Source organism: Asparagus officinalis, chromosome 7 (assembly GCF_001876935.1).
Source record: "Asparagus officinalis chromosome 7, Aspof.V1, whole genome shotgun sequence".
Taxonomy (NCBI): domain Eukaryota; kingdom Viridiplantae; phylum Streptophyta; class Magnoliopsida; order Asparagales; family Asparagaceae; genus Asparagus; species Asparagus officinalis.
In genome coordinates this window covers 7,072,754-7,100,532 of record NC_033800.1, presented here as the reverse complement: position 1 = coordinate 7,100,532, position 27,779 = coordinate 7,072,754, and the positions used below count along the sequence as shown (strand labels likewise).

General features: G+C 43.0%; 1 protein-coding gene across 1 annotated transcript; it reads left to right on the top strand.

Annotated features, from left to right (window-relative positions):
• LOC109850230 (plasma membrane ATPase-like) lies at nt 1-27,779 on the top strand. The gene is made up of 6 exons (XM_020420193.1): nt 1-66; nt 156-188; nt 275-356; nt 475-635; nt 719-892; nt 27,027-27,779. Exons 1-6 carry the CDS (start codon nt 52-54, stop codon nt 27,030-27,032), a joined length of 471 nt encoding a protein of 156 aa, XP_020275782.1. The 5' UTR covers nt 1-51; the 3' UTR covers nt 27,033-27,779.

The window sequence follows — 27,779 nt, the reverse complement described above, 5'->3', positions numbered from 1 at the left end:
CTAAGTGTGATTATAAGTGTTGTTCTTACTAGTAGAGCTATTTTCCAGAGAATGAAGAATTACACCGTGAGTCTAATTGCACGTAACCATATCTACCAATTTGTTAAGTCAATGTACTTCATGGCTAACTCATCTTGCTTTTCACTATTTTGCAGATTTATGCCGTCTCAATTACCATCCGTATTGTGGTATGTACTTCAATAAGTCCTAGAAAATTTTGCTAACTATACTTCATTACCTGTATGGTGATTTTCATACTTCGAAACTATTGCAGCTAGGATTCATGCTTATTGCACTGATATGGAAATTTGATTTCTCCCCTTTCATGGTTTTGATCATTGTCATCCTTAATGATGGTAAGTTTTTCTAGAAACTTAAATGTCAATACCATTAACCATGTGTCCTCTGGTACACGTTCATTTATTGTCGTGATGTTGAAACTGCTTCTCTTGTGTCTCGTGGTCATTGTTTCAGGTACAATCATGACTATTTCAAAGGATCGAGTGAAGCCATCTCCATTACCCGACAGTTGGAAGCTCAAGGAAATTTTTGCTACAGGTGTAGTCCTTGGTAGTTATTTGGCATTGATGACTGTCATCTTCTTCTGGGCTATGAAGGAGACCGACTTCTTCTCTGTAAGGAATCTTTTTCCTTTATTACTAAACTGTGATATGCTTTCCTAATGATGACTAATTTTCATTTTGTTGCCAATCTTCAGGACAAATTCAGTGTGAGATCATTGAGGCACAGGGAAGACGAAATGATGTCTGCTTTATACCTGCAAGTCAGTATTGTGAGCCAAGCTCTCATATTTGTGACTCGATCTCGCAGGTGGTTCTTTGTTGAGCGCCCTGGGCTTCTCTTGGTCAGTGCCTTCATCGTGGCTCAGCTTGTAAGTCTCCTCTCCCGTGCCTACTAATTTTGGACTAATAGTTCATACACTTCTTGAAACTGCCCTCCACTCGCAGGGTTCAATGTCAATAATAGCTCAACATTCCTAGTTCATCTCGCATTGCTTAAATAAAGAAAAGAGTTGATTGACAGACTTGCCATTTTCATTATTTTCTTATTAAAAAAACACAAACCTATCTATTTTCTTATTAAACACTTCCATTAGACCATCTCCAACCCATTGCATCAAAATGGTGCAAATTTTGCATCAAAATGGTGCAAAAGTCACATCAAACAGTAATACATCTCCAACCCATTGCACCATTTTTTGCACCAAAAAAGAATATTCTCAGTATATTCTCACTTTATTCCCTTTTATCTATTTTTATATTAATTGAGAGGTAAAAACAAATATTTAAATTTTTTTAAAAAAAAGTGAACAGTAATGAGGTGGATGAACAGTGCGACGCCATATTTGGTGCAGCACTGTTCATTTGCACCAAAATGGAGCAGAAAATGGGGCTGGATTGGAGAAGGAACAGTGCAACAAAAAGCACTGTTTGCACCAAAATGGAGCTGGGTTGGAGATGCCCTTAGGACTAGATAACAAGATTTTGTTCTATTCTGTCTACAGTGTTAGTTCTAATCTGCACAATGTTAGTTCTATTCTGTCTACAATGTTAGTTCTATTCTGTCTACAGTTCTATTCTGTCTACAATGTTAGTTCTATTCTGTCTACAATGTTAGTTCTATTCTGTCTACAGTGTTAGTTCTAATCTGCACAATGTTAGTTCTATTCTGTCTACAATGTTAGTTCTATTCTGTCTACAGTGTTAGTTCTAATCTGCACAATGTTAGTTCTATTCTGTCTACAGTGTTAGTTCTAATCTGCACAGTGTTAGTTCTATTCTGTAGCGTGTTAGTTCTAAACTTCACAATGTTAGTTCTATTCTATACCATGTTAGTTCTAATTTATACCAAATTAGTTCTAATTTATATCACGTTAGTTCTATTTTACACTGCGTTAGTTCTAATTTATACCACGTTATTTTATTTTATACTACGTTAGTTCTAATTTATACCAAGTTTGTCCTAATTTATACCACGTTAGTTCTATTTTATACCGTGTTAGTTCTAATTTATATCAAGTTAGTTTTATTTTATACCACGTTAGTTCTAATTTTAACCATATTAGTTCTAATTTATAACAAGGTAGTTCTAATTTATAACAAATTAGTTCTAATTTTAACCACGTTAGTTCTAATTTATACCACGTTAGTTCTAATTTATACAATGTTAGTTCTATTTTATACCACGTTAGTTTTATTTTATACCGTGTTAGTTCTAATTTATATCAAGTTAGTTTTATTTTATACCACGTTAGTTCTAATTTTAACCATATTAGTTCTAATTTATAACAAGGTAGTTCTAATTTATAACAAATTAGTTCTAATTTTAACCACGTTAGTTCTAATTTATACCACGTTAGTTCTAATTTATACCAAGTTAGTTCTAATTTATACAATGTTAGTTCTATTTTATTCCAAGTTAGTTCTATTTTATACCACGTTAGTTTTAATTTTAACCATCTTGACTAACAATCTCTTTAACAAGCAGTGGCTTCTCATCAAATTCCAAAAAAAAAGAGTGACCTTGTGCCTGCAGCCCCTTCATTTTTACTTTTCTTGGGCATCATGCACTCTTTTCTCTTGGTCATCCTCCTCCGGCCTACCATACTATAGGGTTCAAAAGTGGCAGGTTGCAGGTCTGCATCTATAAGAAATCCAAATTATTTTGCCGGCGTAGTCGAGGGCGAGACGGGGAGCGACGGCGAGCTACCGCGACGAGGTCGGGCGGAGGAGAGGAGAGGAGGCGGCGACGAACTCGGGGGAGGCTTGGGAGTCTGGGCGGAGGTGGCGACGGCAAGGAGGGCGAGGGCCAGAGCGACGAGCTTGAGAAAACCCTTGTTTTTAAAGAGAGAGAGAGGAGAGAGAGGGGAGAGAGAAAGAGAGAGAGAGAACTGGGTTTGAAGGATTGAGGAGAGGGGGTAAGGTTATTTTGGGGATTTTAGCTTAGTTGGCATGTAATAATTGTTAAAAAGGGGCTGCAGCACAAAATGTCACACTTCAAGGGGCTGAACCACATGGGGGAAACTAGAAGGGGCTGCAGCACATGAAGTCTCTGTTTTTGGGGCCTGGACACATTTTTCCCAAAAAAGTATAGTGTTGTAAACTTAAAAAATACCTAAAAATAGCATTATAATAGCAAGAGGAATAATTAAAGCTAATAAGCATAGACGATTGATTAGAAGTGACTAAAATAACACAAAAGATAATACGAATCTTATCCCTAATTATTGATAGACTTTATTAAAAACCATAAACTAAACATTAATGCTAATTCTAATATAATTTTATATGATAAAAGCATCCACAAAATAAGTATATAAAAATATTTAAATTTTGTGAAAATCTCTCCCAAATATTTCTAATTTTACTCAAAAATTTAGGTTGTCCTATAAAATATTAAGACAATGTTGTCTTTTGTTCTTTCCATTTCAATTTTTCTAGAGCTAAGATCAAGCCTTTTTCACTTTTTCACGAATGTGACCGCTGGCCGGGCAGCTCGGGCCCGACCCTGACCCGGCCCGGTCCGAACAGCCATAACGGCCATTTTGCGCTTGTGACCAAAATATGACTAAAACGGTCCAAAAAAGGCCAAATTTTGAGGGTATTTTGGTCATTTGGCTAGGGGCTGCATCTATAAATAGAGAGTTTTCATTTATTTTTCTCATCCAAAACTCATCTACTTCTCTCTAATATTCTCTAATACTTTCTTATTCTCGCTTTTGCTCTCTCTAAGTCTTCAATCAAATGGCTTTCTCCTCTGATTATGAAGAGCAAATCCCAACTCCCGACGTTGAAACGAGTCCTAATACTCCTACTACAGGAGCTACAATTACTCCTCCTATCAATATTGATCATGAATCCGGTGGCGATGATTCTGCACTTAGAGCTCCTAAAAGGCTGAGATCCGATAGGTGGAACTTCTTCAAGAAGATAGAAGTCACAAGGGATCAATACGGTAGGCTTTAAGCCTTGAATTTTAATTTCAAGAAAAACTCAATGTTGTGGAGCCTGTTTCAATCTTATAAGCTCTTCTTGAGCCTACGCATCATCTCTTCATTTCCTTCCTCAATGAAGCCAACAAGTTGCTTTATGTAGATTTCTTCATCCAAGTCGTCATGAAGAAATGCAGTCTTCATATCTAGCTGTTCAAGGTAGAGATTTTTAGCAGCTACTAAGCTCAACACCACTGTGTTGGCCTTCTTGTTTTGATGATGTTCAACAAACAATTTACCACTAATGTTATTTGTCTAGTATTTGTGTTTTCTTATTTATTATAGACAAACAACGTAGTTGGAGGATGGATGGAATAGAGCTTCAACGATCATATCCAAAGGAGGTTGGCGGAATGTCGGTGAAGCCTTGCTATTCAAAGTGCAAGATCCAAGTTAAAGCTTCATCCGAGAGATTACCTAGAAGAGCTTATTGAAGATCAAGATTGCTTGGGTAATTTAGTTTAGGGTTTATATTATGTGTGTTATATACTCTAAGCTTAATATTATATTCACACACACATTTATTAGTTTCTTAGTATATATATATATATAGTTATATACATATACATCTTGGTTTTTAGTTTTATCCACAAACAAAGTTTTTACAAATAAATTCCAAAAAATTATGTATACATGCTTGTTTTCTATGTGGATAAGTTGTTTTGGTTTAATTTCATAGATATGAAACAAATATATTTTCATATACATACTCATACGTTTTACTTTCTATTGTATTTGTGAAAATATTGTTTCCTTGGTTTATAGACTTAACAATAATCATATACATCTCTTATTAAGTCTACAAAATCATTTTGTAATGTTTCAAAACATGGTTAAGCTAAAATGTCAAGATTCATATGTTTACATTTTCATGTTTTGGACTATTTTGCAAAATGATGATATTTCTCATTTGGGAAGTCTTTTTAGAAAACCAGTTTTTGTAGCATGTGTATTATCATGTCTAAAATCATTTCCCAAAGTTTTATATTTTTCTGAATTTATTTGATATTTTTAAACAGTGTTTTAAAATCAGCTTTGTTTTTCTGGGATGTCAGTTTTCGGTCGACCGGTACGGTCGACCGGTCAAATGATCATTTCTCAGTAGTTTTCCAGAGAGTCGTCGGTCGACCGGTACGGTCGACCGGTCAAATGATCTTTTCTCAGTAGTTTTCCAGAGAGTCGTCGGTCGACCGGTACGGTCGACCGAAATTTCGATTTCTATATCGGTCGACCGCGTCGGTCGACCGATGATGGCTCCGCTTGTTTTCTGGATTTTCAAGGTTGTTCGCGGTTCGCGGTCGACCGGATTTTCGGGTCGGTCGACCGAATCATTTTTTCGGTCGACCGAATCGCTGTCAGGTCTCCCAACGGCTATTTTTCTAGCCATTGCAGAACTTCTGTTTTGGGCCTTTTGGTCATTTTGTTTGGATTCTTGGCTGAATTCTTGGGAGGCTATATATACCCCATTGCTGATGTCTTTTCAATTGGCTAAGAGAGTTTTAAAACAAGTTTAAGAAAGTTTTTAATCAAGGGTTTAAGTTTTGTTTAAAAGAGTTTAAGAGTTTGTTTGAGTTTGTGAAGCAAATTTCACAAGAGCAAAGAGGAGATCATCCTTTGGTGTTTGGGCATTCAACTCATCTCTCTCTCACTCTTGATCTATAGAGAAGTTTTCCTTAAACTCAATTCTAGCTATTTATTGTTTTGATCTTAATTTCCATAAGCTAGATTTCTATATTGAGTTTAATCGTTTTATTGATACTCTTTGTTCACACACAACCAATTGAGCTTATAGTATTTACATTCATAGTATATTTTGGGTTGTGGGGTTTGTGACTTAGAATTGTGCTTAATTGAGTTCTCACCTTGTTTAGAGAACAATCAATTGATTTATATTGTGCTTAATTGTGAGGATTCACTTGTAATACACTTGTACACCGAGAGAAGTGTGTGGTGAGAGACGGGGTCAAATCCAAGAGGAGTGGCGTCGGTTGACGTGCCTAGGGAGAGGTTGTAACCGAGCACTTGAGGAGGAGGACACGGGCTAGGACCAACACTTAGTGTGTGAGGTGTGATTACATAGTGATTGTATTGTGAGGTGTAAACGTTGTTCGGGTGAACGTAGAAAACCCGGTTGTGATAGTGGAGATCTCCTCGAGGTGAGGAGCGGGGACGTAGGTCGTGGGGACCGAACCTCGTAAACATATCCTTTGTTTGTGATTGCATTGGCGCACTTGTTTTCATATTCATATCTTACATCGCCATTGTGTATTGCTTGTTGATCATTTTACCCTATCATATTTGTAGTTAATTTGTTTACCCCTTTTGTTAGTTTTATATCCTTGCACATATATTGTCTATATCTCTTTGTTAGGATATATCTTATTGTTTATATATATCCTTGCATATATTTCTATCATATAGGATATATCACCTTGTGTATATTGCATATTCTTGCACATAACTCTTTGTATATCTATCTTGCAAGAATATATTTGTTAATTAGTTTTAATTGGCATTTAATCGGATTAGATTAGCATAAGACCCTAATCACCCCCCCTCTAGGGTCTAACACTATGATGGTTGTGAGCTTCACAACGGGAAAAAATATCTCTGTATAATCCACTCCTTCCCGCTGTTGGAACCCCTTTACGACTAATCTGGCCCTGTATCTCTTCCTTCCATCACTCTCCTGCTTGACCCGGTAGACCTGTAGGTGTCAAAAAATGCTTACGGACATCTAAATACTGCCCAAGGCAAAGAGAAGATGATAAACGTCATTTTCTTAGTCAGAGGGGATCATTCAAATGAAGCGAAACAACATAGAAGAACAACGTACACACCAACAAGCAGCCCATAGTGACGCGCCTTAGGTGCGACAGTCCATGGTGTCGCGCCTTAGGCACGGCAGTACATGGTGACGCGATGCGCGCCAGCCTATGGTGACGCGCCTATGGCGCGCCAATACATAGTGGCGCGGCTATTACAGGGAGCTACCACGACAGTTAAAAAAGGTAGTTATACGATGATTTTCAAAGTCCACGTGATGGCATATCAGAAAAAGAACGTGTGCTGACGTGGACAAGCGGTTAAATCACAAAAAAAGTGGTTAAAAATCGTGAGAGGACAGTTTCAAACACGATGGGAACGTGGCTGTAACGGCCTCTTTGGCCGCGCTAGTCTACACTAGCGCGCCAACGATGGGAACGTGGCTGTAACGGCCTCTTTGGCCGCGCTAGTCTACACTAGCGCGCCAATAGCCGCGACAGTGTAGACTAACGCGCCCAAAGAGCAGTCACTTGGTCAGTTATTTCGTCCCCGTTTCCACTGTTGTCTACTCCTATCCCTATAAATACCTTCCTAGATACGAAATAAAGGAGAGAGCAGATTGGAGCAGATAGACTTAGGCTTTTGATAATTTTGAGGAAGAGAAAGAGAATTTTTACCTTTCATAAACAACGTTTGGTGATTCCTAGAGATCTAAGCTCAGACTTGATCTTTAGAAGAGTGATCGTCTTACTTTGATAAGATATTCACTTTAAATTCCTACTTCGATAAACGAAGGAAGAATCTCTAAACCCTTCACAATCTGTGATTTGGTGGTCCACGAGTCAACGCACTCCCGGCACAGGCAAAGTCCCACAAAACAAGAGTCAATAAACGATTTCTGTGTTATTTTCTCGAGAATTGTAATTTTCTTATTTTTCATTATAATTCTCTATAAACGATCGAAGTTTAATGGAATCATTAATAAAACTAATTTTTGATGAAAACAAACTGACGAGCACAGTGGGAGCCAACGGTCTCGCTGTCGAGACCATTGTGTCGCAGCCGATCAAGATACCGATTGAATCCACGGTCGAGTACGAATTTGACCAAGCAAAGTTTGAGGAGTATTTATCATCCTCATCTGCAAAATCTTCCTCTCCTTGCAAATACAGAAAGATTTCGTCTTCTAAGAAGGTTTACAAATTTTTAACTCCGTCGAATGCTACGGGTGAAGACTCTCGCCTAATTGTTGCTGAGGATTCCATTCGCAACCTCTCTGCTCATAATGACTCTTCTCCAATTAAAGAGTCATTGAATCAAAGCCCGCCGGCACTAACGAAAAGAGCTCGTCAGAGACAACGTCAGCGCCGCGCTCGCCAAATCGCTAAGGCCTTGAAACAAACCGACGGGGTTCGTTATTACGCTAACCTAGATTCGAGGAAGCATCAACTGGTCCAGTCGTCCCAACTCTCACCTCTCTGCACAACTCAAGATGGAGGAATGGACTCTTGTCAAAAGAACTCGTTCGACTCTCAAAGAACGTATATAAAAGCGTTGTGCAAACGCTGCTCATGCTTGTGCTCTCTTACAACAAAGTCGAGAAAGGAAGAAGGAAACGATGGCCAAAGGATCACCAAAACTCTACAAAGTTTGGATTCTAAAATCTGGAGTTGTGCAAAATCAGCATTCGGAGCCTGTTAAGACTCCACACCCGCAAGGGGGTGGTTCAAACGTGTGACTCTTGACATAAGGCAACAATAAGTTATCCTGAAAATACCAACAAGGCTTTACACCCACAGAAGAAGACGTGTTTGTCAAAAGACATCGTTATACCAGGGAGGTCATACCAACAGATGATAGGATTTTTCGGCAATCATACCGATGAATCGTACTATCAAGTTGTGGGTGTGAATAAATTTCGAAAGAGAATTATTCGAGAATGTAGGCAATAAAAATTGCCTTTAATCCTTATCAGAGAAGTTCAGAACAAAACTGCTAAAACCTCGCCCGAAATAGCAGAAAAAGGGGAAAACGCAGATATCTCCCAAACCGTAAGGAATTTGGCGAAACGGAGGAAGCGAACCGAAGCCTTCGGCTGGGTTCGAATGGCCCCATCTCGTCGAGATAGGCGATTTTCATATATAATTCGTCCAATTCCGACTTACGGTTTGAAAGTTACGGCCTATTCTTCGATCCATGCTATAGAGCTCGCCTAACGGCTTGAAGATCGCCTGCAGTATCAAATCCGCCTGCAGACCCAAGTCTGCCTGCCTGCAGTCCCAAATCCGCCTGCAGACCCTGCCTGCTAGCTCGCCTGCAGACCCAAGTCCGCCTGCAGTCCCAAACTCACCTGCAGACCCAGTTCGCCTGCAAGCTCGCCTGCAGACCCAAGCTGCAGACTCGCCAGCTCACTGTCAACTGCCCACTTGGAGTATGGGAACAGTTACATCAGTGGTCAAATCCCACAAATCAAGGGAGAGGGCACAATACTCCAGGCCCGTCAGATGGCCGTCCACAGTACGAATGAGCGGACAGGCGCCGAAACAGCCTGCACCCTCATAAATGCGGCTCACCTCAGTTGTCCAGGTGAAGGGACGAGAGCCGCCAACGCTCGGTGGTTGGTCAGATCCACGCAAGCATCTGACAGCCGTTGTCACGCATACGAGGAGGGGCTTTCCCACTCCTATGTAGCGTGATGCAGAGCACAGCTCTTCGAATGACCATTGACGGTACGAATGAACAGCAGGACGTCTCCGAACAACGTGTGGTCACATCCCATAATTCAAGGAGCAGTCAAGCTATCTCCCTCACCTCTATTAGTGGTCAAATCCCATGAATCAAGGGATAGCCCATGCCATCCCTTGCCTGTTAAAACCCATCTTCAGCAGCATGAAGAAGGGGGATTGGCCGTTGCATATTCTGCTGGCTAATCTCCCAAAGGTTGAACCTGGACCTTTGCCAAAGGCTCCCTCATTTGAGAACCGAAGCTCCGGCAGCAACTTCGATCGGATCGTCCAAGGGAAGCAGACTCGGCACGAGCACCGAGCGAGGCATCCTATCGCCACCTAAAGTCCCCACACAAAACAAAGAGGGCCTTCCCTCTGCTTCTGTTGTAAACATTTGATTTGTTAGTTTGTAATAAGCTTTCTTATAAATACAAACGAAACTCCTTTCTTCGGAAGAATCAAATTTTCACCCTACAGAAGATGGCGACCACAGTGGGAGAATCCGTTCATTCAGATGAATTGGTGGTGGCGCAGTCTGACGAAGTTGCTGCAGGGACTACTGTTGAGTCCCTTGTGATCAAATTCGAAGGGTACTTACAACCAAGGGAAGCAGACTCTGCACGAGCACCGAGCGAGGCATCCTATCGCCACCGAGGAACCCACGTTAAACAAGGAGGGCCTTCCCTCTGCTTCTGTTGTAAACATTTGATTTATTAGTTTGTAATAAGCCTTTTTATCAATACAAACGAAGCTCCATGTTTCCGGGAGATCAAAATTTACACCTACAGAAGATGGCGACCACAGTGGGAGAATCCGTTCATTCAGATGAATTGGTGGTGGCGCAGTCCGACGAAGTTGCTGCAGGGACTACGGTTGAGTCCCTTGTGATCAAATTCGAGGGGTACTTACAATCGTCCTCTTCTGGCGGCAATACATCTCGCGATGACTGCAGAGTCGTGCGGGTGGCCCAGCCCCAAGAGGCCGAGGCAACCAAGCCTGAGGGATCTACCCAAGCCGAGGCAGGGGGTTCTTTCCCCCCCAAACCAGTGGAGGCCGAGCCAAGATTCGAGAATGCGGGTCTAGGAGCTGCTGGGTGGGTCGATGAACGATCCTCGCAGATCCCTGTGCAAAAGGAATCAACCATTCGTGTCGACGCAGAATACGCCTCCGCCGTCGACATGAACGCTCCTCGTTCAAAGAGATCCAAACAGCGGCGACGAAAAGCTCTCGCTCGTTTCGAGGCACAATCCCTCATCCCCCACGACAGCCTGAATTATTATTCAGGCTTGAAAGGAATCAACCCCTTGAGCCAGGTTCCCAGTGCGGGCGAACCGCTCAAATCGGGCAAGTCTATCAGTTTAGGCGAACCCATCTCTTCGAGCCAGGTTCCCAGTTTCGGCGAACCGCTCAATTCAGGCGAGCCTAACGGTTTAGGCGAGCCCCACGCTTAACAGTTGAGGCGAGCTCATCTCTTTGAGCCAGGTTCCCAGTTTCGGCGAACCGCTCAAATCAGGCGAGCTTAACAGTTGAGGCGAGCTCATCTCTTTGAGCCAGGTTCCCAGTTTCGGCGAACCGCTCAAATCAGGCGAGCTTAACAGTTGAGGCGAGCTCATCTCTTTGAGCCAGGTTCCCAGTTTCGGCGAACCGCTCAAATCAGGCGAGCTTAACAGTTGAGGCGAGCTCATCTCTTTGAGCCAGGTTCCCAGTTTCGGCGAACCGCTCAAATCAGGCGAGCTTAACAGTTGAGGCGAGCTCATCTCTTTGAGCCAGGTTCCCAGTTTCGGCGAACCGCTCAAATCAGGCGAGCTTAACAGTTGAGGCGAGCTCATCTCTTTGAGCCAGGTTCCCAGTTTCGGCGAACCGCTCAAATCAGGCGAGCTTAACAGTTGAGGCGAGCTCATCTCTTTGAGCCAGGTTCCCAGTTTCGGCGAACCGCTCAAATCAGGCGAGCTTAACAGTTGAGGCGAGCTCATCTCTTTGAGCCAGGTTCCCAGTTTCGGCGAACCGCTCAAATCAGGCGAGCTTAACAGTTGAGGCGAGCTCATCTCTTTGAGCCAGGTTCCCAGTTTCGGCGAACCGCTCAAATCAGGCGAGCTTAACAGTTGAGGCGAGCTCATCTCTTTGAGCCAGGTTCCCAGTTTCGGCGAACCGCTCAAATCAGGCGAGCTTAACAGTTGAGGCGAGCTCATCTCTTTGAGCCAGGTTCCCAGTTTCGGCGAACCGCTCAAATCAGGCGAGCTTAACAGTTGAGGCGAGCTCATCTCTTTGAGCCAGGTTCCCAGTTTCGGCGAACCGCTCAAATCAGGCGAGCTTAACAGTTGAGGCGAGCTCATCTCTTTGAGCCAGGTTCCCAGTTTCGGCGAACCGCTCAAATCAGGCGAGCTTAACAGTTGAGGCGAGCTCATCTCTTTGAGCCAGGTTCCCAGTTTCGGCGAACCGCTCAAATCAGGCGAGCTTAACAGTTGAGGCGAGCTCATCTCTTTGAGCCAGGTTCCCAGTTTCGGCGAACCGCTCAAATCAGGCGAGCTTAACAGTTGAGGCGAGCTCATCTCTTTGAGCCAGGTTCCCAGTTTCGGCGAACCGCTCAAATCAGGCGAGCTTAACAGTTGAGGCGAGCTCATCTCTTTGAGCCAGGTTCCCAGTTTCGGCGAACCGCTCAAATCAGGCGAGCTTAACAGTTGAGGCGAGCTCATCTCTTTGAGCCAGGTTCCCAGTTTCGGCGAACCGCTCAAATCAGGCGAGCTTAACAGTTGAGGCGAGCTCATCTCTTTGAGCCAGGTTCCCAGTTTCGGCGAACCGCTCAAATCAGGCGAGCTTAACAGTTGAGGCGAGCTCATCTCTTTGAGCCAGGTTCCCAGTTTCGGCGAACCGCTCAAATCAGGCGAGCTTAACAGTTGAGGCGAGCTCATCTCTTTGAGCCAGGTTCCCAGTTTCGGCGAACCGCTCAAATCAGGCGAGCTTAACAGTTGAGGCGAGCTCATCTCTTTGAGCCAGGTTCCCAGTTTCGGCGAACCGCTCAAATCAGGCGAGCTTAACAGTTGAGGCGAGCTCATCTCTTTGAGCCAGGTTCCCAGTTTCGGCGAACCGCTCAAATCAGGCGAGCTTAACAGTTGAGGCGAGCTCATCTCTTTGAGCCAGGTTCCCAGTTTCGGCGAACCGCTCAAATCAGGCGAGCTTAACAGTTGAGGCGAGCTCATCTCTTTGAGCCAGGTTCCCAGTTTCGGCGAACCGCTCAAATCAGGCGAGCTTAACAGCTTAGGCGAGCCCCATCTCTTTGAGCCAGGTTCCCAGTTTCGGCGAACCGCTCAAATCAGGCGAGCTTAACAGCTTAGGCGAGCCCCATCTCTTTGAGCCAGGTTCCCAGTTTCGGCGAACCGCTCAAATCAGGCGAGCTTAACAGTTTAGGCGAGCCCATCTCTTTGAGCCAGGTTCCCAGTTTCGGCGAACCGCTCAAATCAGGCGAGCTTAACAGTTTAGGCGAGCCCATCTCTTTGAGCCAGGTTCCCAGTTTCGGCGAACCGCTCAAATCAGGCAAGTTTAACAGTTTAGGCGAGCCCCACTTCTTGAGCCAGGTTCCCGGTTATGGCGAACCGCTCAAAACAGGCGAGACTAGCAGTTCAGGTGGGCTGCATCAAACTCCCACTTGGTCAAACCTTCAGATAGTTAGGACCAAAGCCACAATCCCCCGCCAATCCTCTTCAATAGGATGGCGGGACCCCCACTGTCATGTTAACGGTCACCTCTGACAAATCAACTTACCAATCCTCTTCAAAAGGATGGTAGGTCCTCAAAGTCGCTCCGATCGCGGCAATCCCTATCATGTTAACGATTACCTCTGATAGCCGACACCATCATTCCCGCAAATGATGTTGTCCAATCAATCGTCACACTCATACGTCCCTGAACGATTTGATTCTCCCAGCACCGTCTTTCCCATAAAAGGCGTTGTTGTTTGATAGTGGCCTACTATGCGATGTGCTGCTATTTCAGGGTTCGTCTTTGCCCCAAGAGAAGACAAATCAGGGTTCGTCTTCATCTTTGCCCTAAGATAAGCTTCCCCCCTAGACTCCAACTGGTGCATGAGTCTAAACTGCCCCCTTACACTCCAACTGGTGCATGAGTCTAAACTGCTCCTACCCTCCGACTGGTATACGAGGTTAAACTGCTCCCTTAAATCCAAACGCCTCGAAAGGCTAAGGATAGAGGAGAAATTTTAGCATTGAGCCTAAGAGAGACTCCTCGACAACTTACCATGCTAAGGGCAAGAGCATGGCTAGTCCAACTCAAACGGCAGTTGGTAAAGACAAATCAAGTCCGTTGATAGCTGAGGGTTTGCTCAAAATCCTAGAAGGCGATCATCAGCTGCGAGTGAAGAGCAGGGATCACTTTACGGGACTTCATATCCAAAGTGTTCCAGACCCCATGCGGCCTGATTCAGGTCTGAAAACTTTGGAGGGGGTTTTGTAGGCAATAAAAATTGCCTTTAAATCCTTATCAGAGAAGTTCAGAACAAAACTGCTAAAACCTCACCCGAAATAGCGAAAAAGGGGAAAACGCAGATATCTCCCAAACCGTAAGGAATTTGGCAAAACGGAGGAAGCGAATCGGCTTGGTTCGGATGGCTCCATCTCGTCGAGATAGGCGATTTTCATATATAATTCGTCCAATTCCGACTTACGGTTTGAAAGTTACGGCCTATTCTTCAATCCATGCTCAGGAGCTCGCCTGCAACTCAAATTCGCCTGCAGTCCCAAATCCGCCTGCAGACCCAAGTCTGCCTGCGCACCTGAGCTCGCCTGCAAACCCAGTTCGCCTGCTAGCTCGCCTGCAGACCCAAGTCCGCCTGCAGTCCCAAACTCACCTGCAGACCCAGTTCGCCTGCAAGCTCGCCTGCAGACCCAAGTCTGCCTGCAGTCCTAAGCTCGCCTGCAGACCCAAGCTGCAGACTCGCCAGCTCACTGTCAACTGCCCACTTGGAGTATGGGAACAGTTACATCAGTGGTCAAATCCCACAAATCAAGGGAGAGGGCACAATACTCCAGGCCCGTCAGATGGCCGTCCACAGTACGAATGAGCGGACAGGCGCCGAAACAGCCTGCACCCTCATAAATGCGGCTCACCTCAGTTGTCCAGGTGAAGGGACGAGAGCCGCCAACGCTCGGTGGTTGGTCAGATCCACGCAAGCATCTGACAGCCGTTGTCACGCATACGAGGAGGGGCTTTCCCACTCCTATGTAGCGTGATGCAGAGCACAGCTCTTCGAATGACCATTGACGGTACGAATGAACAGCAGGACGTCTCCGAACAACGTGTGGTCACATCCCATAATTCAAGGAGCAGTCAAGCTATCTCCCTCACCTCTATTAGTGGTCAAATCCCATGAATCAAGGGAGAGCCCATGCCATCCCTTGCCTGTTAAAACCCATCTTCAGCAGCATGAAGATGGGGGATTGGCCGTTGCATATTCTGCTGGCTAATCTCCCAAAGGTTGAACCTGGACCTTTGCCAAAGGCTCCCTCATTTGAGAACCGAAGCTCCGGCTCCGGCAGCAACTTCGATCGGATCGTCCAAGGGAAGAAGACTCGGCACGAGCACCGAGCGAGGCATCCTATCGCCACCGAGGAACCCACGTTAAATAAGGAGGGCCTTCCCTCCGCTTCTGTTGTAAACATTTGATTTATTAGTTTGTAATAAGCCTTCTTATCAATACAAACGAAGCTCCCTGTTTCCGGGAGATCAAAATTTACACCTACAGAGAAATAAGCTCTCATTGTTCCTGTGCGCGACTTATAAGAGCAGTATTGTTGGAATATGACTACTCCAAACGAGAAGCCATCCCGTAAAAGTCTCAGTGTTTTAGAGGCTTTTTACCGAAATATCAAAGTCCAAGCCGAGATATTTCCGTAAGAAGCTTGCTGTTTAAGAGGATGAATTCCCTGAAGTCACCATCAACATGGCTGATAAAGGAAAATCTAAATGGCATTCAAATGAATCAAATCTCGACTATTCCCCGGGAGGAAAAGTCAATTCAAGAATTGCTCAACGGATGTCTCGACTCCGGTTAGGAGCCATCATACATAGGGACTACAAGAGAATGCATGAAGGAATATCTTCGAAGGATGAACTCTCGGACACTTGTTCTGCGATCGCTTCTGATGATACAATGTCTAGTATGGGACAAACCAAAGAAGTGTTCACAATCACTTCTGATCAGTTTGCTCAAATGCTTCAAGAAGCTCTAGCCAAGCAACGTGAAGAAATTAGAGCTGGGATGAAGACAGAGATGGAGTTGGCTATCCAACAAATGAGAGAATTACTAGCTCAACGGCCTCAACCTCCTGAGTCCAGTCAGCGAGCTGAATCCAGCCGCCACACTCAGAATGTTATAGATGATAGTGATCCAGAAGTGGATGAAGTCATTATGGCTGATACACCTCCTAATAACAATAACACTGGTGGTGGTTCAACGGATCCTCCCAACAACGATATTAGGGGTAGTTCAATTGCACCTCTTAATAATACTGAGGGTGGCCTAATTATTTCTCCTCAATATCACTCAAAAAGAGATGAAGATGAGGATAAGAAAATGCAAGACCTTGAAAACAAAGTCAATACTTTGATGTCCGCTCAGAAAGTAAGAAGACGGGTATTCCGTGTCCCTATCCAAGAGAATGGATTCAATATCGTACCCGATAAAATTCAATCTGATTAACTTCACACCATTTGACGGGAAGGGCTCACCTACTCAGCACTTAATTTATTTCAAGTCTCACTTAGGGGTGATCTCTGAAAACGAGGCTTTGATGGTCCGGTCATTCGTCAGCACCCTTCGTGGGCCCGCCTTCGATTGGTACCGACGTCTCAAGCCAAGGAGCATTAATTACTAAGATGACATGAAAAGTTTATTCCTCAGCAATTTCTTCGATGATGACACCGAAGTATCAATCAGAACCCTTCTGGATGAGAAGCAAAAAGACGGAGAGTCAATTGACAATTTCGTCAAGCGCTTCCGTAACAAGGCACTGAATTGCAGAGATCATGTTACAGAGAAATTCATCCTGTAAACATGCCACAATAATCTCTCCATCGATGTCCTGGAAGCCCTAGGGGTTGTACCTTCCAAAACTTAGAAGGATTTAAAAATACGCGGTGAACAAGCTGAACACTTTCTTAAAAGAAAGAAAGTTGAGAGAAGCCAACCGACGACATCCGCAATCACTGTGAGCGCGAATCTTGATCTGAAGTTCCAAAAGAAGTATTCTTTCAAAGATGATGAAGCTTCAGCCATCTTGAAATACCTCCTCGCCAATGACAAAATTGAACTGCCACCTATTAAAGATCAGGAGGGAGCTAAAAGAACTACGGATCCAAACTATTGTGCCTACCACAGAAGGGTTCTTCATCCCACTAAGGTTTGCTTTAGACTCAAAAACAAAATCCAAACCTTAATTGACTCCGGCGTCATAACGGCGAAACAAGCCAAATAAAGATGACCCCTTACTCCATTGGGTACACGAGTATAAACTGTTTTCCCTAACTCCAAAGAGTATACGAGTATAAACTACTTCTTCATGTAACTCCAAAGAGTATAAGAATATAAACTGCTTCTTCCTTTCCTTCGACAGGTATACGAGGTTAACCTACTTCCCTTATTTTCAATAACGGGAAGTTCCTAGAGAATATTACTCCTAATATTCTTAAGGATAACCCAACAATGTGGCCGAATATAATTGGATTTAGGTTCGCTAAAGAGCTGGGGGTGGAATACCTCAATTCATTCTAATGGAAAGTTCCTAGAGAATATTACTCCTAATATTCTTAAGGATAACCCAACAATGTGGCCGAATATAATTGGATTTAGATTCGCCAAAGAGCTGGGGGTAGAATACCTCAATTCATTCCAATGGAAAGTTCCTGGAGAATACTACACATGGTATTTTTAAGGATAACCCAAAACCGGTTAATTATTCAAGGTGAAAACCAATCATCAGAATAATTTATTCTTAATTATGATTAAGAACCTCCCACTGTGGCTATTTAATCATTTCCAAGATGATTAAAACCTTTCTACAGTGACTTTCGAAACATTCTTTCGTTGAGATGAGATTCAATGACTTCATCGGGTCAATCTTCCCTCACGAAACTCCCACGGAGTAATTGTGGAGTGCTTAATGATTCACGGTCCTCCACCACAAAATCCCTCACTGATCAAATTAGAGCACTCTTTCGTTGAGATGAGATTCAATGACTTTATCGGGTCAATTTTCCCTCACGAAACTCCCACGGAGTAATTGTGGAGTGCTTAATGATTCACGGTCCTCCACCACAAAATCCCTCACTGATCAAATTAATTGACGGTGGGTCCACCAAAATTCTTCACCGTTGAATCCATTCAAACCCTCACTGTGCCTAAGCCTTTAACACTCCCACTGTTGAAGTCCTGACACGACATCCAAAATTTCAATCAGCTGATCCATAGCGATTATCAAACCCCTTCGTGTTAAGTCCTTATCGCTTGACACCAAAAACTCCCACCAGGTGTTGTGTACAAGTTAACATTCCCATCGTTATTTGTACCTCGCTCCCACTTCTTATTTGGTCAAACCTTCCTACAGTTAGAACCAAAGCCAAAATCCCCTCTCGATTCCTTCCATGAACGAGAGGTCCACAAATTGGATGATCAAACCTTTAAATAGTTAGGATCGTCTCGAATTCTCATTTGGTCAAACCTTTAAACAGTTAGGACCAAAACCAAAATCCCCTTTCGATTCCTTCCATGAACGAGAGGTCCACAAACTGAACAATAAAACCTTTAAACAGTTAGGATCGTCTCAAATTCCCATTTGGTCAAACCTTTAAACAGTTAGGATCAAAGCCAAAATCTCCTCTCGATTCTTTCCATGAACGAGAGGTTCACATATTGAACGATCAAATCTTTAAACAGTTAGGATTGTCTCGAATTTTTATTTGGTCAAACCTTTAAACAGTTAGGACCAAAACCAAAATCCCCTTTCGATTCCTTCCATGAATGAGAGGTCCACAAATTGAACGATCAAACCTTTAAACAGTTAGGATCGTCTCGAATTCCCATTTGGTCAAACATTTAGACAGTTAGGACTAAAGCCAAAATCCTCTCTCGATTCTTTCCATGAACGGAAGGTCAACATATTGAACGATCAAACCTTTAAACAGTTAGGATCGTCTCGAATTCTCATTTGGTCAAACCTTTAAACAGTTAGGACCAAAGCCAAAATCTCCTCTCGATTCCTTCCATGAACGAGAGGTCCACAAATTGAATGATCAAACCTTTAAACATATATGATCGTCTCAAACTCCCATTTGGTCAAACCTTTAAACAGTTAGGACCAAAATCGGAATCACCTCTCAATAAATAAAAGGTTTTCACACATTCCTCACTCGGTCAAACCTTTAAACAATTAGGACCAAAGTTGGAATTCCATCTCGATAAATGAGATATCCACTTTTAGATTGGATAATCAATCCTTTTAACAGTTAGGGTTATCTAAATCTTCTCGATTCTCGGAGTGAAGATCCCACTCTTAGTTTTACCCTTCAGATTCTCGAAATGGAGATCCTACTTTGAGTTTCTTTTGCAGCAGGAGATAGAATATAAAATTCTTCATCTCCAGCATCGGGTTCATCTCTACCAACAAAAAAGAGACCAGGAGATAGAATATAAAATTCTTCCTCTCCATCATTGGGTTCATCTCTACCAATAAAAAAAGAGACTAAGAGATAGAATATAAAATTCTTCCTCTCCATCATCGGGTTCATCTCTACTAACAAAAAAGAGACCAGGAGATAGAATATAAAATTCTTCCTCTCTATCATCGGGTTCATCTCTACCAACAAAAAAAAGACCAGCAGATAGAATATAAAATTCTTCCTCTCCATCATCGGGTTCATCTCTACCAACAAAAAAGAGACCAAGAGATAGAATATAAAAATTCTTCCTCTTTATCATTGGGTTCATTTCTACCAACAAAAAAGAGACTAGGAGATAGAATATAAAATTCTCCCTCTCGAGTGTCGGGTTCATCTTTTCACCAAAAAGACGCAACCCATCAACATTTTCAAATCCATGTTTTATACGTAAGGGACGTTATCTCAGTCCCTTATTAGAGATAAGTCTACGTATAACACACAGTGTCGGGTTGTACGTTCCCGTAAAAATGACCAAACCTATGTATTCAACATCATAGTATAAAGTCTAAGAGAGTTTATTCTCTTAGCACAACGTTACATGCAGAACGGACTTAAACAATCTGCATGCTAGTCCGATTCAAACGGTAATCGGTAAAGGCTTATCAAATCCGTTGATGGCTGAGGATTTGTGTTTGGTGGAAAATTTGCAGTAAAAAGACAATGAAGGAAAATTGATCTGTATTCATTTAATCTCAATTACAATTGGATTTCCTGATTATAAAAGAGAGGAGAATGAATTTGAATCTCCCCTTTGTTTAAATCTGGGTTCTTCACGGTAGCGATGGAGTGCCTCCCTCGAATGCTCGCGTCGGGTTTGCTCTCCGTTGACGATCCGACGTTTTGATTCACTGGAATAATATCTCCTCCTCACGATTTGACGTTGTGGAGAACTTGCGTGGCAAGTTTGAAACTCTTGATGAGTTGATTGATCTTAACCGTAATTGGTTAGACAAGCCAAGGATCTCTTCTGTTGCTGCTAAGAAGTTCTAACAGACCGAACTCATGAACTGAATTGATTTTCAGTTATTTATAGGGGATTAAGAGGCGTAACCACCTCCTAAGTGGGGCTAATGGGATGTAACCGCCCCCTTAAACACTCCTGAGTGGAGTTGTGATCCCCTCAGATCGTGGGAAACGGTTTTGAAACCGTTCAGCTCGTGTTTGAACGAGTCAAACGTAAATCCTGTATTCTGGAATGAAATCTGTGCTTGAACGCAGCGTCTGGAGGCTCGGACGCAGCGTCTTGTTGGAAGCTGTGTTGGCAGTTTGTTGGAAGCTGCGTTTGCGGCCGAACATGAGCTGCGTTGGCGGCCGAATCTGAGCTGCGTTTGCAGCTTTTGGAGCTGCGTTTGCGGCGTTAGAAGCTGCATCTGAGCTGCGTTTGCAATGATTTGGAAGCTGCGTTGGCAGCTGGATCTGAGCTGCGTTTGTGGCCGAACATGAGCTGCGTTGACAGCTGGATCTGAGCTGCGTTTAGAGCTGAATGTGAGCTGCGTTTGGCAGCAGATGGAAGCTGCGTTGGCAGCTTTCGGAGGCTGCGTCTGAGCTGCGTTCGTGGCTATGAACGCGGTGCGTCTTGATGCTGGTACGCGGGGAGGACTTCCACGTCTTGGTTTGAAGAGACCGTCGATTTGTAGTCTTTTTCTGTCAGAGTGTTACAAAGATCGTCATCTTATAATCTTTGCTTTAGCTCTCTGATATGTGAGAGTCGTCAGATTGTAACTCCCGATGTTGATTGTGTAGGCTATTGATTAGAGCTTTCATTAATTGTTGTGAAGGTCGTCAGATTGTAACCTTCATCGATCCATGTGAAAGTCTTCAAATTGTAGCCTTCTGGAAGTCGTCAGATTGTAACTTTCATCATTGGTGTTTGATGGGGATCAGCTATCTATTGTGATTTAGATTGTAACTTTCATCATTGGTGTTTGATGGGGATCAGCTATCTATTGTGATTTTTAGACAGCCTACAGTTTACCAAAAATCCTATAAGTATTTATTCTGAGTAGGATACGCAATTATAATAAAGTTTAAGCTCTGCCAAACTTAAGGAAGACACAAATTCAGCCTGAAGACCACCTTTCTTCAAGCAGGACAATTGAACCCACCTCAGACACACAATGTAAGGTATACTGTCTCGCGCACACAAGACATCATCAAAAAAGCCTCTCCAGTGATTGTGGTCGTATCAGCTCCAATGACTGGTCCTACAATCAAAATCCCTCGGAGATTAAGTAAAAAACCGACAAATGTATAACGGTCCACGCCAGGAGAAATTTCGTACAGGCAGATGAATCGACATCAACACTTGGTCTTACATTCTCTACACTTGGGCTTGCCATGTCCTAATGTCAGTCAATACATTACAACGAAAGTCTACTCTAGCCAACGCGTCGATAATTCCGTCGAAACAAGGCTCAGGATGAAACGTCAGTTTAAGGAATTAATTCAGAGAGTTCAATCATGACTCAGATACAAACTCCTGACGAAGGTGATTAGTTCAACATCAACCTAACGATACGAGCTAATTCAAAAATTAACATACCAGCTTTAGTTTAAGATTTTGATAACGGTCAAGCGATAAACGCAACACCGGAAAAATTTTAGCTATCCGACAAAAATACTGAATAGACTAAAAGTTGAAGAAGTCAACGAATTAACAGCCAGACGTATCATATCCAAAGTATTTCAGTCTCTTTTATAAAAGAATAAGACTGAAACACTTTGGAGGGGGTATCTGTAGGCATAAAAAATTGCCTATAGGTTCTCGCACATAGCTCGAGATGAAAAAAAGATGATGAATGTTACTATCCGAGTCAAGAAGGATCATCTGAGTCAAAGGAGATCATCTGATATTGTAGAGAAGATAAAAAGCACATGAAATAAGTCGGCGAAGCGTACGAGTCTGTGAACATGCTAAACGATAAAGGAACAACTCAACCAGGAGTTGTGCTTTACCCACAAAAGGGTAAAGTACCATGTGTGTCTCGTCTACTCCATGAGTGTCTTGCCTATGGGAGGTTATAGAGATCTTTGTAAGCTTTCCAATGCATCTTGGATCACCTTATTCTGAGATCGGATGAGGAAGTTAGAGCCAAGATACCCGAGATAACACAAACTGTCTCGGAAGTGCGAGATAGTCATAACTGTCTTGGAATGCGAGACAGTCATGACTGTCTCGCACAAAATCTAAAGAAGGTCAAAAGATAAAAGTTGTAGATCTCTTCATCATCTTTCCAATGCATCTTGGATCATCTCATTCCAAGATCGGACGAGGGAGTTAGAGCCAAAATACCCGAGACAACACAAACTATCTCGGAAGTGCGAGACAGTCATAACTATCTCGGAATGTGAGATAGTCATGACTGTCTCGCACCAAATCTAAAGAAGGTCAAAAGACAAAAATTGTAGATCTCTTCGTCAGATTTTCAACGCATCTTGGATCATCTCATTCCGATATCGGACGAGGAAGTTAGAGCCAAAATACCCGAGATAGTACAAACTGTCTCGGAAGTGCGAGACACACAACCCTGTCTCGGCCATAGAGTTGGTTACAATACGTTTTTTGACGGTTTTTTGGCTTCATAACTACTTGAGATCAACCATAAACGTGGGGAGATAGTTACAAACTAAAAATAGGCCCACTAACCTCATAAAAAGATGATATTTAAGTAGTGGGACGGCGGTTACAAAAGGGGGAGAGCATTTTTAGAGCAATTCGAAGAAGATCGAGCAAATTGGATCAGATCTGAGCATAGAGAGCAGAGAGAAAACAACAAGAATTGAGTTCCTCGTGTGATTCCTTGAGATTCTGAGCATAGAGAGCAGAGAGAAAACAACAAGAATTGAGTTCCTCGTGTGATTCCTTGAGATTCGAGCTTTGACTTGATCTTAAGAAGAGTGATCGTCTTACTTTGATAAGATATTCACTTCAAATTCCTACTTCGATAAACGAAGGAAGAATCTCTAAACCCCTCACAATCTGTGATTTGGTGATCCACGAGTCAAAGCACTCCTGGCATAGGCAAAGTCCCACAAAACAAGAATCGATAAATGATTTTTGTGTTATTTTCTCGAAAGTTGTAATTTTCTTAATTTTTCATTGTAATTCATTGTAAACGACCGAAGTTCAATAGAATCATCAATGAAAAAAAATTCGACGAAAACAAGACCCACTTATTATGTAAGGCTTTCTTCTGTGCTAGTAGCGGGGCTAACTCCCATGTCTCGTTCGAGTGGAGAAAATTCATCTCTTCCTGCATTGCATGCTCCCACTGTCGAGATTCGCTCACTTGCATAGCCTCCTCATAGCATTCTGATTATTCGCTATCTGTTAAAAGTAGGTAGTCTAGTGATAAGACATACATGGGATTCGGTTTGGCTACTCTGGATGACCTCCTAGGCTCCTCGCCATAGGTATAGTCGGTTCTGTACCTGAAATCTCCTCCGTTCTTTGGTCAGAATTAATTGTATCCCATATCTGGAAGTTCCTCTAAATTCATGTACTCGGATGCGTCCGCATCCATAGTACTGCTCCCACTGCTTTGGCCCGCCTTGGCATTATCCATGTCTTTGTACATCACTTCCTCATTGAATATGATGTCTCAGCTTCTGATGATCTTCATATTCTTCTCATCCCAAAGACGATACCCGAACTCATCAATGTCATACCCAATGAATGTACACTTCGGTGACTTAGCTTCTAGCTTTTCCTTGACATGATCACTGATAAGGACGTATGACGTACAACCAAAGACTCTCAAGTGTGAGAGATTAAACTTCAAACCTCTTCCAGAATCCCAAAGTCCAATAGAACTGATGGCCCGTGATTTATCAAGTATGCTGCTGTATGCACCGCGTCCGCCCAAAAAGTTTTTGGTAGACCTGCGTGTAGACGCATGCTCCTCGCATGCTCTGCCAGCGTTCTGTTCATTCTTTCTGCTATATCGTTCTGTTGCAGCGTCCCTAGAGTAGTCCTCTCTAAACAAATCTCGTTTAGACCACAGAACTTCTTGAACTCCTCCAATTCATATTCTCCATCATTGTCTGATCTCAGACACTTTACTTTTAGATCTGTCTTATTCTCTACCATGGCTTTTCACTTCTTGAAGATGCTGAATACCTATGACTTGTGCTTCATGAAGTATACACACATCTTCATCGAGTGATCGTCGATAAAGGTGACGTAGTACGTTGAACCGTCAAGAGAAGACACACTAGCTGGACCACATACATCTGTATGAATAAGCTCTAGCTTGTGAGCTTTAGATGGCCTTCCACCCTTCAGAAAACTACTTCTCTTCTACTTCCCGAAGATGCAGTCTTCGCAAACATCGATTTTCACCGAATCAATGCCTGATAATTTCCTTCTGAGTGTAGAATCTTTATACCATTCTCATTCATGTGTCACAGCCTATTATGCTACAGATCTGCACTCTCATTTCCTGTAGTAATCGCGAGAGTGTCACTCACGTGTGAAGTTAGATAGAGGATACTGATCTTGTTGCCACGGGTAACCATCATTGTACTGTTGGAGATTTTTTACGAATCTCCGGTAAATGTTGTAACATAGCCTTCTGCTCCAAGCTGACCAACCGAAATAAGATTCCTCTTCAACTTCGGTACGTGTCTGACATTCTTTAGAGACCACTTGGAACCCTTTAACTGTATTTGCACGTCGACTCTTCCAATGACACTACAGGATTCATTATCCCCCAAGTATACTTTTCCAAAGTCTCATGCTACATAGTTCTTAAATAGCCTTCTATTAGCAGTGGCGTGGAAAGAGGCTCCCGAATAAATAACCCATGAGTCGGAATCGTTATCCATAGCGAGAATCAATGCATCTTGCACAATATGAGCCTCCTGCTCATTTTTATCCTTCTTCGGTACTTTACAGGTTGAAGACATATTACCCTCCTTACCGTAGTTCCAACATTTTCCTTTGATAGGTCCCACCTTCAAGTTCGACCTTTTCTTCTTCGACTTCGATCGATTCCTGTTTTAGATCCCCCTATTATGGCTTCTGCCTCTCTGCTCGAGACTTAGGGCTAAACTTGAATCTTCTAATTTATTCAATTTTCTTCTAACCTCCTCGGATAGAATCATATCTACCACATCGTTCAGCTTCAACTTCTCCTTCCCTACAGAGTTGCTGATTATGGTCACGTAACCTGCCCAACTATCCGGCAACTACGATAGTATCAGTAGGGCATGCACTTCGTCATCAAACATGATGTCGACTGAGACGAGTTGATCAACAATTGTGTTGAACTCGCTGAGATGCATCGTGAATGAATATCCTTCTGCCATCTTGAGGTTGAATAGCGTTTTGACGAGATGTACCTTATTTGTAGCTGACATCGTTGCGAACACTTCCATAAGCCCCACAGTCGTCTTCTTCTTTAATATATTATGTACTACAGGTTTTGCGAGGCAAAATCGGACCTGCCCCAAGGCTTTTCGATCTAATATTTCCCAGTCCTCGTCAGATTCTTCTTTCTTTTGTCCTTTTGCTTTACCCATCAGCGGATGGTAAAGATCTTTCTGGTACAGATAGTCTTCCATCTGTAACTTTCAGTAGGTGAAGTCTGACCCGTCAAACTTCTCAATTTTAGATTTGCCTTCTTCTGCCATTTCTTATACACAGATCTGAACATGGGCTCTGATACCAGTTGTTAGGAAATATCAGATACGTTCTGATACCCATTGTTGGGGATTCAAACTACCAAACGTTGGTACAACTGCTCCTTAGATCCTCAACCACCTGTCAAATATGAACCCTCTGCGAAATTTGCCCTATCGGATCTTATGTTAAGCAATGGAAAAAAAAATTACAGCAAATTAAAATAATTGCAAGAAAGGAGAACACCGAGTTTAAATGAGGTTCGGCAACTTGCCTACGTCCTCGGAAGCCACACAAATAATTTCATTTATATTGAAGAAGATTACAAAGCTTGTAAAAGAGTAGATCTCAACTTGAGATCTTTCAAAAGAAGCAAACAGAAAAACTATATGTTGCTCTTACAAAGACATGAGATTTTACAACAGTAAAATCTCCTCTCTCCCAAATGTCGCTACAGGAATTAATCCTCTCCAATAACTGAGATTTTTAACTTGAAAATCTCGTGCTCAGCCGTCGCCAAGAAGTCGCTGAGAAGAAAAAATCGGAGAGAGAGAGAGAGAGAGAGCACCTTTTCTCTCGTGCTTAAATAGGGAAACCCTAGGGCCAAAGCAAATGGGATCATACTGGATCCAACTCAGGCGCAGGCGAAAGGGGGAAAAAGATCGAGCTCGCCCTTCGCTCGCGACCTCGTCTGCACTTGGAGTTCGAGCCCGCCTGCATCAAAGCAACATCGAGCTCGCCTGTATCGACCCATAGCAATCTGCCTGCAAGAGGACCGCTCGAACTCGCCTGTCGAAACCCCAAACTTGCCTGTAGCCCTTCGCGAGCTCGCCTGCTTGCTCCAACTTCGCTTGTAGGTCACCGACCGATCTCGCATGAAGTCGCCAAGGACCTCGCCTGCAACTAGCAATGTCAACTTCGAGCTCGCCTTCGCTGTTCGACCTCGTCGGAGCTCGCCGTCGGCCTCAAGTTCGCCGCTGACAGTTATGGATCTACACCCATTTCCAACAGTTTCCAAGTCTAGAGACTCAACCACCACCCTTTTCATCTCTGCCCTAAAAATTCTTCAAAAGAGACATTTCATATAGATTTATTATTGCCCTCTCATTGCTAATTCTCTCTTCTCTCTTCATAGCGTTGCATGATTTATTAATCTGGCTGGCTCTTTGTTCAGGCATAGACATATTGCCCGAACCACGTAAAAATTCTGAGGAGAGATAACATGAAAAGGAAATGGCAGGCGATGATGAATCCCAAATCTCAGCTTGAAGCTCCACGTGGATGTTCGTCTCAAAAAAGTTCTCTTCGCAGAGGCTGATAAAGACTTCATTGGTTTCCTGTTCGGCCTCCTCGTTTTCTACCAGTAGGCTCAGTCATCAAACTGATCTCTCGTAAATCAATGACCAGCTGCATCGCCAAGATTTATCAGAGCATCGAGAAGTTACGCGAGACCTATCTGCAGCCAAACATGATCAAAGAGTCTCTTCTTCAACCCGAGAGTTTGTCTGCTGATGCAATGAGCCCCCTTTTGTTGGGCGATGCAACTGTTGCTGCCTCTCTAACTATCATATCAATGTGGAATTTACAATGATACAGTTAGAAATATAGGATGTCCTAGTTTTGGGATTGTGATGAAGAATGGGGTCTAAGTTTATAACGCCAACTGTTTCTTCTTACGCTGTAACTGCTGCTGCTTCTGCTTCAGCTGAAGGTGGGGGTTATGTTAAGGGAGTAGTTACTTATATGGTGAAGTTACACTAATGTCTGCGATAACGAGCATATGTTTGATTAATGGAGTGAAGAGGGATGATGTTGAATTGGAGGAGAAGTTGGTTTAGTATGGAATTAAAAGATAAGTTGATAGTTTGTCTTTATATATTTTAATGTCAGATTTGATTAATCATTTGATGTTTTTATTTTATTTTTA

Excerpts from the sequence above, each read along its gene's own strand:
- LOC109850230 (XM_020420193.1), top strand. Across the intron at positions 357-474 it reads CATTGTCATCCTTAATGATG|GTACAATCATGACTATTTCA; the intron begins GTAAGTTTTTCT and ends TCATTGTTTCAG. Across the intron at positions 636-718 it reads AGGAGACCGACTTCTTCTCT|GACAAATTCAGTGTGAGATC; the intron begins GTAAGGAATCTT and ends GCCAATCTTCAG.